A 15217-nucleotide genomic window follows, 5' to 3' on the forward strand; every position below is an offset into this window, starting at 1 on the left:
CCCATCCAAAACCCCTGTAGTGCCGGGCATGACCAAAACATATGGGTATGATTCGCTGGGCTTCTCGAGCACCTCGCACACCTATCCTCCACCCCAAAAAATTTACTGAGCCGTGCTCCAGTCATATGCGCCCTGTGTAATACCTTAAACTGAATCAGGCTTAGCCTGGCACACGAGGACGATGAGTTTACCCTGCTTAGGGCATCTGCCCACAGCCCCTCCTCGATCTCCTCCCCCAGCTCTTCTTCCCATTTCCCTTTTAGTTCATCTACCATAGTCTCCCCTTCGTCCCTCATTTCCCTATATATATCTGACACCTTACCATCCCCCACCCATGTCTTTGAGATCACTCTGTCCTGCACCTCTTGTGTCGGGAGCTGCGGGAATTCCCTCACCTGTTGCCTCGCAAAAGCCCTCAGTTGCATATACCTGAGTGCATTCCCTTGGGGCAACCCATATTTCTCGGTCAGCGCTCCCAGACTCGCAAACTTCCCATCCACAAACAGATCTTTCAGTTGCGTTATTCCTGCTCTTTGCCACATTCCATATCCCCCATCCATTCCCCCCGGGGCAAACCTATGGTTGTTTCTTATCGGGGACCCCCCCCAAGGCTCCAGTCTTTCCCCTATGCCGTCTCCACTGTCCCCAAATCTTCAGTGTAGCCACCACCACCGGGCTTGTGGTGTAGTTCCTCGGTGAGAACGGCAATGGGGCTGTCACCATAGCCTGTAGGCTAGTCCCCCTACAGGCCCTCTCTAATCTCTTCCATGCCTCTCCCTCCTCCTCTCCCATCCACTTACTCACCATTGAAATATTAGCGGCCCAATAATACTCACTTAGGCTCGGTAGTGCCAGCCCCCCCCTATCCCTGCTACGCTGTAAGAATCCCTTCCTCACTCTCGGGGTCTTCCCGGCCCACACAAAACCCATGATGCTCTTTTCAATCCTTTTTAAACAAGCCTTCGTGATCACCACCGGGAGGCACTGAAACACAAAGAGGAATCTCGGGAGGACCACCATCTTAACCGCCTGCACCCTCCCTGCCAGTGACAGGGATACCATATCCCATCTCTTGAAATCCTCCTCCATTTGTTCCACCAACCGCGTTAAATTTAACCTATGCAATGTGCCCCAATTCTTGGCTATCTGGATCCCCAGGTAACGAAAGTCCCTTGTTACCTTCCTCAACGGTAGGTCTTCTATTTCTCTACTCTGCTCCCCTGGATGCACCACAAATAACTCACTTTTCCCCATGTTCAATTTATACCCTGAAAAATCCCCAAACTCCCCAAGTATCCGCATTATTTCTGGCATCCCCTCCGCCGGGTCTGCCACATATAGTAACAAATCGTCCGCATACAAAGATACCCGGTGTTCTTCTCCTCCTCTAAGTACTCCCCTCCACTTCTTGGAACCCCTCAACGCTATCGCCAGGGGCTCAATCGTCAATGCAAACAATAATGGGGACAGAGGGCATCCCTGCCTTGTCCCTCTATGGAGCCGAAAATATGCAGATCCCCGTCCATTCGTGACCACGCTAGCCATCGGGGCCCTATACAACAGCTGCACCCATCTAACATACCCCTCTCCAAAACCAGATATCCTCAACACCTCCCACAAATAATCCCACTCCACTCTATCAAATGCTTTCTCGGCATCCATCGCCACTACTATCTCCGTTTCCCCCTCTGATGGCACCATCATCATTACCCCTAACAGCCTCCGTATATTCGTGTTCAGCTGTCTCCCCTTCACAAACCCAGTTTGGTCCTCGTGGACCACCCCCGGGACACATTCCTCTATTCTCATTGCCATTACCTTGGCCAGAATCTTGGCATCTACATTTAGGAGGGAAATAGGTCTATAGGACCCGCATTGTAGCGGGTCCTTTTCCTTCTTTAAGAGAAGCAATATCGTTGCTTCAGACATAGTCGGGGGCAGTTGTCCCCTTTCCTTTGCCTCATTAAAGGTCCTCGTCAATACCGGGGCGAGCAAGTCCACATATTTTCTTTAGAATTCGACTGGGAATCCATCCGGTCCCGGGGCCTTTCCCGCCTGCATGCTCCTAATTCCTTTCACCACTTCTTCTACCTCGATCTATGCTCCCAGTCCCACCCTTTCCTGCTCTTCCACCATGGGAAATTCCAGCCGATCCAAAAAGCCCATCATTCTCTCCCTCCCATCCGGGGGTTGAGCTTCATATAATTTTTTATAAAATGTCTTGAACACTCCATTCACTCTCTCCGCTCCCCGCTCCATCTCTCCTTCCTCATCCCTCACTCCCCCTATTTCCCTCGCTGCTCCCCTTTTCCTCAATTGGTGTGCCAGCAACCTGCTCGCCTTCTCCCCATATTCGTACTGTACACCCTGTGCCTTCCTCCATTGTGCCTCTACAGTGCCCGTAGTCAGCAAGTCAAATTCTACATGTAGCCTTTGCCTTTCCCTGTACAGTCCCTCCTCCGGTGCTTCCGCATATTGTCTGTCCACCCTCAAAAGTTCTTGCAGCAACCGCTCCCGTTCCTTACTCTCCTGCGTCCCTTTATGTGCCCTTATTGATATCAGCTCCCCACTAACCACCGCCTTCAGCGCCTCCCAGACCACTCCCACCTGGACCTCCCCATTATCATTGAGTTCCAAGTACTTTTCAATGCACCCCCTCACCCTTCGACACACCCCCTCATCTGCCATTAGTCCCATGTCCATTCTCCAGGGTGGACGCCCTCCTGTTTCCTCCCCTATCTCCAAGTCTACCCAGTGTGGAGCATGATCCGAAATGGCTATAGCCGTATACTCCGTTCCCCTCACCTTCGGGATCAACGCCCTTCCCAGCACAAAAAAGTCTATTCGCGAGTAGACAAAATGGACATAGGAGAAAAACGAGAACGCCTTACTCCTAGGTCTGCTAAATCTCCAGGGGTCTACACCTCCCATCTGCTCCATAATATCTATAAGTACCTTGGCTGCTGCCGGCCTCCTTCCAGTCCTGGACTTCGACCTATCCAGCCCTGGTTCCAACACCGTATTAAAATCTCCCCCCATTATCAGCTTTCCCATCTCTAGGTCCGGAATGCGTCCTAGCATCCGCCTCATAAAATTGGCATCATCCCATTTCGGGGCATATACGTTTACCAAAACCACCGTCTCCCCCTGTAGTTTGCCACTCACCATCACGTATCTGCCCCCGTTATCCGCCACTATAGTCTTTGCCTCGAACATTACCCGCTTCCCCACTAATATAGCCACCCCCCTGTTTTTCGCATCTAGCCCCGAATGGAACACCTGCCCCACCCATCCTTTGCGTTGCCTAACCTGGTCTATCAGTTTCAGGTGCGTTTCCTGTAACATAACCACATCTGCCTTAAGTTTCTTAAGGTGTGCGAGTACCCGTGCCTTCTTTATCGGCCCGTTCAGCCCTCTCACGTTCCACGTGATCAGCCGGGTTGGGGGGCTTCCTACCCCCCCCCCCCTTGTCGATTAGCCATCCCCTTTTTCCAGCTCCTCACCCGGTTCCCACGCAGCTGCATCTCCCCCAGGCGGTGCCCCCCCGCCCATCCCCTCCCATACCAGCTCCCCCCTCTCCCCAGCAGCAGCAACCCAGTAATTCCCCCCCCCCCGCTAGATCCCCCGCTAGCGTAATTACTCCCCCCATGTTGCTCCCAGAAGTCAGCAAACTCTGTCCGACCTCGGCTTCCCCCCCGTGACCTCGGCTCGCACCGTGCGACGCCCCCTCCTTCATGCTTCTCTATTCCCGCCATGATTATCATAGCGCGGGAACCAAGCCCGCGCTTCTCCCTTGGCCCCGCCCCCAATGGCCAACGCCCCATCTCCTCCACCTCCCCTCCTCCCCCCATCACCACCTGTGGAAGAGAGAAAAGTTACCACATCGCAGGATTAGTACATAAAACTCCTCTTTCCCCCCTTTTTAACCCCCCTCTTCGCCCCCCACATTCGCCCCACCACTTTGTTCAAACGTTCTTTTTAATAACCCGCTCATTCCAGTTTTTCTTCCACAATAAAAGTCCACGCTTCATCCGCCATGGTGCCTCCCTCGATATGTGACCCACAGTCTTGCCGGTTGCAGCATTCCAAATTTTATCTTCTTTTTATGAAGCACCGCCTTGGCCCGATTAAAGCTCGTCCTCCTTCTCGCCACCTCCGCACTCCAGTCTTGATAAACGCGGATCACCGCGTTCTCCCATTTACTGCTCCGAGTTTTCTTTGCCCATCTAAGGACCATTTCTCTGTCCTTAAAACGGAGGAATCTCACCACTATGGCTCTGGGAATTTCTCCTGCTCTCGGTCCTCGCGCCATCACTCGGTATGCTCCCTCCACCTCCAACGGACCCGCCGGTGCCTCCGCTCCCATTAACGAATGCAGCATCGTGCTCACATATGCCCCGACGTCCGCTCCCTCCGCACCTTCAGGAAGACCAAGAATCCTCAAGTTGTTCCTCCTTGCGTTGTTCTCCAGTGCCTCCATCCTTTCCACACATCATTTCTGATGTGCCTCATGCATCTCCGTCTTCACCACCAGGCCCTGTATGTCGTCCTCATTCTCGGCTGCCTTTGCCTTCACGAACCGAAGCTCCCGCTCCTGGGTCTTTTGTTCCTCCTTTAGCCCTTCGATCGCCTGTAGTATCGGGGCCAACAGCTCTTTCTTCATTTCCTTTTTGAGCTCTTCCACACAGCATTTCAAGAACTCTTGTTGTTCAGGGCCCCATGTTAAACTGCCACCTTCCGACGCCATCTTGGTTTTTGCTTGCCTTCCTTGCCGCTGTTCTAAAGGATCCACTGCAATCCGGCCACTTTCTCCTCCTTTTTTCATCCGTATCCAGGGGGGATTCCCTTCTGGTTTACCGCACAGTGTTTTTAGCCGTCAAAATTGCCGTTGGGGCTCCTATCAAGAGCCCAAAAGTCCGTTTCACCGGGAGCTGCCGAAACGTGCGACTCAGCTGGTCATCGCCGCACCCGGAAGTTGGTCATCCAGGTTTCAAGTGGTGAAGGAGGATCGAGGGGCTGAATGTTCCAAACATTTAACAAATTGGCCCCACGCATTTGAATAAATATCAACACCAAAGAAACCTCCTTGTTTTTCATAGAATTTACAGTGCATTAGGAGGCCATTCAGTCCATTGAGTCTGCACTGGCTCTTACAAAGAGCACCCTACCCAAGCCCACGTCTCTACCCTATCCCCGTAACCCCCACTTAACCTTAACCCGCACATCTTTGGACTGTGGGAGGAAACCGGAGCACCCGGAGGAAACCGACACACACACGGGCAGAACTCCGCCCAGACAGTGACCCAAGCCGGGAATCGAACCTGGAACCCTGGAGTTGTGAAACAACTGTGCTAGCCACTATGCTACCGTGCTGCCCCACTTGTGCGCTGCTGCTTTCTGTTTTGTTTACTGAGCTGCCTGCTCTAATCCAGCCCTCACCATTGCAGCCATCTGCCTTTGCTGTTTGCAGCAGGCAGGCAGCTTCCACCTTCTGGGGGTGCTTGGGGCCCCTCATCTGGCCAACTAGACCAGATATTTAAAAGTAGTGCTCTGGCAGCGATGCAGCCGAGGCATGGGATCTGGAATCATTCTAGTGCCAGGTTCCCCCACCCTTGGTCTCAACATTTCTAGGTCAGCAAGATGAAAATTGACCAGGTTTCCCAGTCCTGATGACTATCCAACTGTGCTTTCTGGGAATGTGGATGTTGGGTGGGGGACCGCATTGGGCAGCGCTGCCTGACCCATTGGAGGAGCTGAAATTAAAACGAGCAACATTATTGATATCAGTTTTCCTCAGGAAGCAGTTGTTGTAGTATGTGGATAGCAGCAATAAACTATAAGTTGTAAGGTGAGCTCCCCTGCAATTATTACTGAAACATATACCTTGGAACAATGATCAATGAATTCTATGATCTATGAACAATGCTGGAATGTTAGTGGCTGGCATCAACAAATTAACTCTCTTCTGTTTTATTCCAACAGTGTACCGTTTACTGACCTACTGTTTTTCCCATGGCAATATCTTTGCTTTGCTCATCAACATTGCATTGTTAATTGTCTTCAGCAGCCGTCTGGAGCAACAGCTGGGCACCATTCGATACTTCTACCTCTCTGCCCTTTTTACTGTTTTTTCTGCACTTCTCTATCTTCTTTTGGGCAAACTACTAAGTCTTGATGAAACGCCAGTGTGTGGTTTTACAACCATTCAATTTGCTATGGTGACACTAAGTTGCTGTAGTTCTGAAATGAGAAGGACCGTCACCGTAGCAGCTGTACCTTGGATACTTCTCCCTGTTGCCTACCTTGTTATCCCGGGTTCATCCATCCTTCTCCACATCTGTGGCGTTATGGTTGGGCTGACCTGTATCCTTTCTGATAATTGCACGAGAATAGGCTACAACGCTGGTTAACTCCTCAATGGCTCAGTTGGTAAAGTCGGATTTATGCCCAACACTGCAAGTTAGATTCACAATCCGCATTTTACAAATTCTATGCAGACGCTGTGCTACTTTATTTCAACGTAAGAGTAATTTTAATGGTAATTGTTAAACAGCACTGACGGTATAATAAAATATCCTATGAAACTATGATCTAGGGCATAGGCAGAAAGTCAAAATTGCATAGACCTTTTTTCCATATGTTTCTCCTACACTTTCTGAACCTATTGGTATGAATCTTTGGGACATGGTGTCTGGAATATTTAGACGGTCACAATAAAAGTGGTACGTTCCGGTTAGTTTCAAAATTGAAAATCTAAAGGTGAAGCAACATGAATGACATGTTTTTTTAAAAACGTGTAAATAATCACTTTCCAAAGCTGAATGAGCAACTACTTTGCCTGGATATAGAGATGCACTTTCTTCCTCTCTTTGATACACTTACTCCAATTCCTCTTTAATGTTGTTGCTTTGCTACAAGAGTGGGAGCATGTATCCCTCAATGGGGCAGGAATTCCCAGTCTGACAAAATCTATCACGAGATCACAAGCTAATGCTGGATAAAGTAGCCATTCAGCCCATTGTAATTGGGCATTTTGAGAATCTATTGCCCAATTGTCTCTGAACTGGTTCCAACATTTTTTGCCTCTACTATTCTATCTGGAAGTTTATTCCACTTGTTTATCAGTCTCGACCATAAAATTGTTTAATTAATTCAATAATTCTAGTCTGTTGTCATCCAACACCAAATCAGTAGCATTGGTAACACATCGGAGAAGCTGGGGTTGTTCTCCATAAAGAGATAAATTTTGAGCGATCTCTACAGAGCAGATAATGAGAAACTGTTGCCATTGGTGGAAGGGTCAAGAACCATAAGACACCGACATAAGTTGACTGACAAAAAGAACAAATGGCGAGATGAGGAAGAACTATTTTACGCAGCGAGTAGTTAGCATCTTGAATGTTGTGGCTGAAGCGTGGTGGAAGCAGATTCAATCGGGGTTTGCAAAAGGGGATTGGATAAGCACCTGAAACAAAACTGTGATGAACAGTTACTGCCTTATCATCATGTAAGGTGATGTCCCCTTTAAGACCGGGCTTGGAACCCTGGGGACTCCGCCTCTGGCTCCGCCCATCTGGTAGCCATACATAAAGGGCTGCCTCATGGTCTGTATAGCAGTCAGCTCTCATCTCTAGCTGTAGTATAGTTATTAGTCTAATAAAGCCTTCTTTACAGTTTAATCTCTAAGCATCATTATTGAGGGTACCTCAATTTATTAGACTAAACTAGATTCAGGATGGACGCAGGCCTAAAACCAGATAAGCTCAATCTGGAAGCACGGACGCCGGAGGCAAAGGACATTTTTAAATACTGGCTGCGGTGCTTCGAGGCCTACCTGGACTCCGCAGAGACTCCCATCCTAGGGCCACGCAAGCTGCGTCTACTCCACGCCCGGGTGAGTCACAGAATCTCCGCCACGCTCGAAAAGGCGACGACTTATGAGGAAGCGATTGAGTTGCTCTGCAAGCGGTTTGTCAAACCCGTCAATGAGGTGCACGCCCGGCATCTGCTCTCTACCTGCCGGCACGCTCGGGGGAATCGCTCGACGAGTTTGTTGAAAAACTCACTGCGCTTGCCAGGGACTGTGACCATCAGGATGTGACAGGGGAAGTCCATATGAACCTGCATATCAGAGATGCTTTCGTGTCCGGCATCCGCTCGACCCACATCCGGCAGCGGCTGCTCAAAAATGGGGCAAAAGACCTCCAGGAGACGCTAACGCTCGCCTCCTCGCTGGAAGTGGCCCGACATAACTTGGGTACGTACCCCGCGGACTCTGCCAGCCCCCCCCCCTGGACTTCCTCAGACTCAACCGTATTACAGGCCTGCGCCACGCGGCGACCCGCTCACCGTGGGGGCACACCATGCTACTTCTGCGGGCAGGGCCAGCACCCACGCCCACGCTGCCCAGCCCGCTCCGCGATCTGCAGCGACTGCGGGAAGAAAGGGCACTTTGCGAGGGTCTGCCTGGCCAGACCCAGGGGCCAGAAAAACAAAGAACAGCCGGCCCGGAAATCAGGCTCTCAGGCCCGCAGGCCTCGCAATGCTGCTGCGCACCGACCCGACACGTCCTCTTCTGACGCGTCATCAGCCTCGTGCGAATCATGGGAGCGGCCATCTGGTCGGCAGCCATCTTCTCGACCGACACGTGCGACCGACGGCAATGGCCATTTAACGAGTCCGACTCGGCTGACGACTCCGACCACCCGCGACTGGGTGCGATCACCCTCGATCAAACTCGGCCAAAACGCCTGCAGAACTCCATGATGCAGGTCAACGGGCACGACACTGCATGCCTCTTCGACTCCGGGAGCACGGAGAGCTTTATCCACCCTGAAACGGTAAGGCGTTGCTCCCTACACACCCATCCCGCATCCCAAACCATAGCCTCGCATCTGGGTCCCACTCGGTACAAATCACGGGGTACTGTATTGCGGATCTCTTGATCCAGGGTGACAAATACACCCGTTGCAAATTTTATATCCTCCCTCGCCTATGTGCCCCCCTGCTGCTCGGACTGGATTTCCAGTGCAGCCACCGAAGCCTGACACTGAAGTTCGGCGGACCCTTGCCCCCCCTCACGGTGTGCTGCCTTGCGACACTGAAAGTCGCACTCCCCTCGCTATTCGCTAACCTCACTCCTGACTGTAAGCCCGTCGCCACCAGGAGCCGGCGCTACAGTGCCCAAGATATGGCTTTTATCAAGTCAGAGGTCCAGCGTTTACTGGGAGAGGGGGTCATCGAGGCTAGCAACAGCCCTTGGAGAGCGCAAGTGGTGGTAGTCCGGTCCGGGGAGAAGAAACGGATGGTCGTGGATTATAGCCAGACCATAAACCGATTCACGCAGCTTGATGCGTACCCCCTTCCTCGCATCGCGGAAATGGTAAATCGGATCGCCCAATACCGAGTCTTTTCCACGGTCGACCTCAAATCTGCCTACCACCAGCTCCCCATCCGACCAAAAGACCGCCCCTATACTGCCTTCGAAGCAGCCGGCTGGCTCTTCCACTTCCTCACGGTCCCCTTTGGTATCACAAATGGGGTCTCCGTCTTTCAAAGGGCGATGGACCAAATGGTGGACCAGTACGGTTTGCGGGCTACATACCCGTACTTGGACAATGTCACCATCTGCGGCCATGATCAGCAGGACCATGACGCTAACCTCAAAAAGTTCCTCCAGACCGCCCGAGCCCTTAACCTGACCTATAACGAGGGCAAATGCGTTTTCCACACCACCCGGCTGGCCATCCTCGGCTATGTCGTGGAAGACGGGGTCCTAGGTCCCGACCCCGACCGCATGCGCCCCCTTAAGGAACTCCCTCTCCCCCGCAGCCTCAAGGCCCTCAAACGGTGCTTGGGGCTTTTCTCCTATTACGCCCAGTGGGTCCCCAAGTATGCGGACAAAGCCCGCCCACTCCTAAAGACCACCACTTTTCCCCTCTCGGCTGAGGCTCAGTTGGCCTTCGACCGCATCAAGGCTGACATCATCAAGGCCGCCATGCACGCGGTGGATGAAACCATCCCTTTCCAGGTAGAGAGCGATGCATCAGACATCGCCCTGGCTGCTACCCTCAATCAAGGAGGCAGACCAGTAGCATTCTTCTCCCGAACCCTCACCGCCTCCGAGGTTCGACACTCTGCAGTCGAAAAGGAGGCACAAGCCATTGTGGAGGCTGTGCGGTGCTGGAGACACTACCTCGCCGGTAGGAGGTTTACCCTCGTCACCGACCAACGGTCGGTCGCCTATATGTTCGGATAACACGCAACAGGGCAAAATAAAAAACGATAACATTTTGAGGTGGAGGATCGAACTCTCCACCTACTCGTACGATATCAAGTATCGTCCAGGGGAGCTCAACGAGCCCCCAGATGCCCTGTCCCACGGCACATGCGCCAACGCGCAGGAGGACCGCCTGCAAGCCATCCACGATGACCTCTGCCACCCGGTGGTTACCCGGCTCGTCCATTTCATCAAGTCCCGCAACCTACCTTACTCAACCAAGGAGGTCAAGGCCATGGTCAGGACCTGCCAAGTCTGTGCGGAGTGCAAACCGCACTTCTATCGGCCAGACAAGGTTCGGCTCGTGAAGGCCTCGGGCCCCTTTGAGCGACTGAGCGTGGACTTCAAGGGGCCCCTCCCATCCACCAACCGTTATGCCTATTTCCTCACCGTGATCGATGAGTTCTCCCGTTTCCCATTCGCCATTCCCTGCACCGACATGACCTCAGCCACGGTGATTAAGGCACTGCACAGCATCTTCACCCTGTTCGGTTTCCCTGCTTATATCCACAGCGACTGGGGTACATCGTTCATGAGCGATGAACTGTGTCAGTATCTGCTCAGCAAAGGCATCGCTTCGAGCAGAACGACCAGTTATAACCCACGGGGAAACGGGCAGGTGGAGAGGGAGAACGCGACCGTGTGGAAGGCTGTCCTTCTGGCCCTGCGGTCGAGAAATCTCCCAACCACCCACTGGCAGGAGGTCCTACCCGTTGCCCTACACTCCATTAGGTCACTCCTCTGCACGGCCTCGAATGAGACCCCTCACGACCGATTGTTTCTCTTCCCCAGGAAGTCTACCACCGGGGTCTCGCTTCCACCTTGGCTGATGGCTCCGGGACCTGTTCTTCTCCGGAGGCACGCGAGGAGCCATAAAACAGACCCCCTAGTTGAAAAGGTCCGACTGTTCCACGCCAACCCCAGTTACGCCTACGTGGAGTACTCCGACGGCAGGCAAGATAAGGTTTCCCTCCGGGATCTGGCACCCGCTGGATCCTCCACCACAGACGCCCCTTCCCACGCCGCGCCCCTGCAGGACCCGTCGTCCCCTACAACACACCCCCTTCCGGCCCTACCACCCATTGGTGAGCTCCTACCGTGCGCCCCCCCTTTACACATCCCGCCGGCGCCGGCTCCGCTACCCCCGGCCCTGCCTAGTTCCTCTGCCCCGACCCGGACCGAAGCTCCGACCGCTGTGCTCCCGGATGTGCCCTCAACCGGGACGTCCGTGCCCGCCGCACCACCGCCCGAATTGAGGAGGTCGAGGAGGAGGATCCGGCCACCGAGACGGATGGACCTATGATGGCACTTCACCCCCGCCGGACTCCTTTTTAAACAGGGGGTGAATGTGATGAACGGTTACTGCCTTATCATCATGTAAGGTGATGTCCCCTTTAAGACCAGGCTTGGAACCCTGGGGACTCCGCCTCTGGCTCCGCCCATCTGGGAGCCATACATAAAGGCCTGCCTCATGGTCTGTGTAACAGTCAGCTCTCGTCTCTAGCTGTAGTATAGTTATTAGTCTAATAAAGCCTTCTTTACAGTTTAATCTCTAAGCGTCATTATTGAGGGTACCTCAAAAACCATTTGCAGGCCTTTGGGGTAAGAGTAGTGGAGTGGAACTTAGCTCTGCTGCTCCTGAAGCAGAGAACCAACATAGATACGATGAGCCAAATGGCTTCCTCCTGTGCTGTAATCATTCTCTGATTCTATGTTAACAGATGAAATGAGAAAGGTGGTAGCCAAAGGGACAACTATGATCCCTGACCCTTGATGTTGGAAATCAGCTGTTGCAGCATGACAACAGAGTTTTTATTTGCCTCAAGAACCGACCAGCTGCAGTACACCTGTCTACCCTGATAGTTATATCTTGAGAGTTTTGCCATCTCTTCATTACTGGCTGTGCTCTTTACATTCCCCTCACCATGGTCGAATTATTAAGCCTTTTTCTCTGTTAGTTATTGCTGCTATACTTTTGTCAGTTAGACTATGATTTGACACAGTAGTTATTTGTTTTTATAACTAATCAATCATTCTACATTTTTATCAAATAAAGGGGGTAAAAAAGATCTTTCAGCCAATACGAAAGTGCTAGTATATTACATGGGCTTATTAGTGTAATATTAAAAATGTAAATGTCGCCACAGTCCCGTAGGCTGCATTCCCTTTGAGAGCTGACTGGTGGTGACTTAACCCAAGGGTCACCGCACCTCAGGCGAGAGGCAAAGTGGAGAAGGCAGGGCCTTCATAAATAACTTCAGCTAGTACAGGAATTGAACCCACACGGTTTGCACCACCTCACATCATGAACTAGCTGTCGAGCTGACTGAGCTAACCAGTCCACTTCGGTAATGTTACCAATTTGGAGAGTGCTTGTAGTTTCAAAGTACTGTGCCAGGTGTGAATTTTCCGGCAAGATACAGAGGAAATGGAGCCTGGACAGAGTAGATAGGGAAACACTGTTCGTACGGGTGGGAAGGATGGAAAATGAAAGGGCACAGATGGCCAAAGAAGCACCGGAGACATGTGGAGAAACATTTTCACGCAGCAAGTGGTTAAAATCTGGAATGCGTTGCCTGAGAGTGGTGGAGGCAGGTTCAAGAGGGAGTTGGCTTATTACTGAAAAGGAAGAATGTGTAGGGTTACAGGGAGAAGGCTGGGGTAATGGCATTATTTCATTGCATTGCTCATTCAGAGAGTCAGTGTAGACATGACAGGATGAATCATCTCCTTCTGTTGCTGTAACAATTGTCTAATTAACCTTATGCGATAAAACATGTTATCAAATTACTCGTCTGTGTAGGTTTCCTCCGGGTGCTCCGTTTCCTCCCACAGTCCAAAGATGTGCACGTTAGGTCGATTGGCCCCTTAGTGTCCAAAAGGTTAGGTGGGGGTTACTGGATTATGGAGATAGGCTGGAGGCGTGGGCTTGGGTAGGGTGCTCATTCCAAGGGCCAGTGCAGACACGATGGGCCAAATGGCCTCCTTCTGCACTGTAAATTCTATGATTCTATATAAATGCTTACTCCTCTAAAATACATTTTTCTTTAATTTTGTGCACAGGTAAAGAAAATGTTCTGGCTATTGCACTTGTTGGAAATGTTTAAATCCATGCAGTGCAGCTATTCTCATAATGTATTCATGCAAATAAGAGTTGTGAATTTGAATGGTCGGAAACTGACATACCTACACACTTTCCTGCTGCTTTCAATATATCCTTGACACTATTTTTATTCAGATAGCTGTAGATTTTTATTTTGCCTGGAGTTGTCAAACTCCATGATAGAATCTATTGAGAGGCTGGCTATCTGTAGATTCCTGCAACTTCACTCCTGGATTCCATTTATCTTCTCTTCAGCAAAATACAATCTTCCTGTTAGTAACGTTGAGAGGTGAGCTGAAATTTTTAATTTAGTTATCAGCGCTTTGTGTCAATTAATAAGATACAATGTAAGTTTCTCTGTTCCCCACTTCATGGTTATCTTTTGTATTAGAATTACCATATGTTAATAATTTGTCTTGATTCGTACTTTGTAACACCTTTTGTAATTTTGTATAGAGGAAATTCACTTGTATTTAAGCTATATTATCCCTGTGTTATTCTTGACTGAGAAGGCAGATGGGTAATCTGATCCGAGACCCATGCAAATGTTTTTCAACAGGCTGCAGGCAGGTCTACAAGAGTGACTATCTAGAACATAGAACAGTACAGCACAAAACAGGCCCTTCGACCCTCGATGTTGTGCCGAGCTTTGTCCGAAACCAAGATCAAGCTATCCCACTCCCTATCATTGTGGTGTGCTCCATGTGCCTATTCAATAACCGCTTGAAAGTTCCTAAAGTGTCCAACTCCACTATCACAGCAGGCAGTCCATTCCACACCCTAACCACTCTCTGAGTAAAGAACCTACCTCTGACGTCCCTCCAATACTCCCACCCTGAACCTTATAGTTATGCCCCCTTGTAACAGCTACATCCACCCGAGGAAATAGTCTCTGAACGTCCACTCTATCCCCTCATCATCTTATAAACCTCTATTAAGTCGCCTCTCATCCTCCGCTCCAAAGAGAAAAGCCCTAGTTCCCTCAACCTTTCCTCATAAGACCTAGCCTCCAAACCAGGCAGCATCCTGATCTCCATTGCACCCTGTCCAATGCTTCCACATCCTTCCTATAGTGAGGTGACCAGAACTGCACACAATATTCCAAATGTGGTCTCACCAGGGTCATGTACAGTTGCAGCATAACCCCACGGCTCTTAAACTGAAGCCCCCTGTTAATAAACGCTTTCTTCACAGCTCTATCCATTTGAGTGGCAACCTTCAGAAATCTGTGGACATGAACCCCAAGATCTCTCTGTTCCTCCACATTCCTCAGAACGCTGCCGTTGACCCTGTAATCCGCATTCAGATTTTTCCTACCAAAATGAATCACCTCGCACTTATCAGGGCTAAACTCCATCTGCCATTTTCCGGCCCAGCTCTGCATCCTATTAATGTCTCTTTGCAGCCTACAACAGCCCTCCACCTCATCCACCACTCCACCAATCTTGGTGTCATCAGCAAATTTACTGACCACCCTTCAGCCCCCTCCTCCAAGTCATTGATAAAAATCACAAGGAGCAGAGGACCCAGCACTGATCCCTGTGGTACACCGCTGGTAACTGGTCTCCAGTCTGAAAATGTTCCATCCACCACCACCCTCTGTCTTCTATGTGATAGCCAGTTACTTATCCAATTGGCCAAATTTCCCTCTATCCCACACCTCCTTACTTTCTTCATGAGCCGACCATGGGGAACCTTATCAAACGCCTTACTAAAATTCATGTATACGACATCAACTGCTCTATCGTCATCTACACACTTAATTACCTCCTCAAAGAATTCAATCAAATTTGTGAGGCAAGACTTACCCTTCACAAATCCTTGTTGACTATCCC

At 50.8% G+C, this 15217-nt stretch overlaps 1 protein-coding gene across 3 annotated transcripts in view; it reads left to right on the forward strand.

Moving 5' to 3' along the window:
- Positions 1 to 15217, forward strand: part of rhbdd3 (rhomboid domain containing 3) — a 74007-nt gene that overhangs the window by 46059 nt on the left and 12731 nt on the right. For all 3 annotated transcript variants that reach the window (XR_011938341.1, XM_072491355.1, XM_072491466.1), the window contains 2 exons: positions 5983 to 6363; positions 13518 to 13671. Coding sequence is in view for 2 of the 3 variants with exons in the window: in XM_072491355.1 (XP_072347456.1) it covers positions 5983 to 6363; positions 13518 to 13671 (535 nt within the window). In the remaining variant the exon portion in view is untranslated. The remainder of the gene's footprint in view (positions 1 to 5982; positions 6364 to 13517; positions 13672 to 15217) is intronic.

Source organism: Scyliorhinus torazame, chromosome 1 (assembly GCF_047496885.1).
Source record: "Scyliorhinus torazame isolate Kashiwa2021f chromosome 1, sScyTor2.1, whole genome shotgun sequence".
Lineage (NCBI taxonomy): Eukaryota > Metazoa > Chordata > Chondrichthyes > Carcharhiniformes > Scyliorhinidae > Scyliorhinus > Scyliorhinus torazame.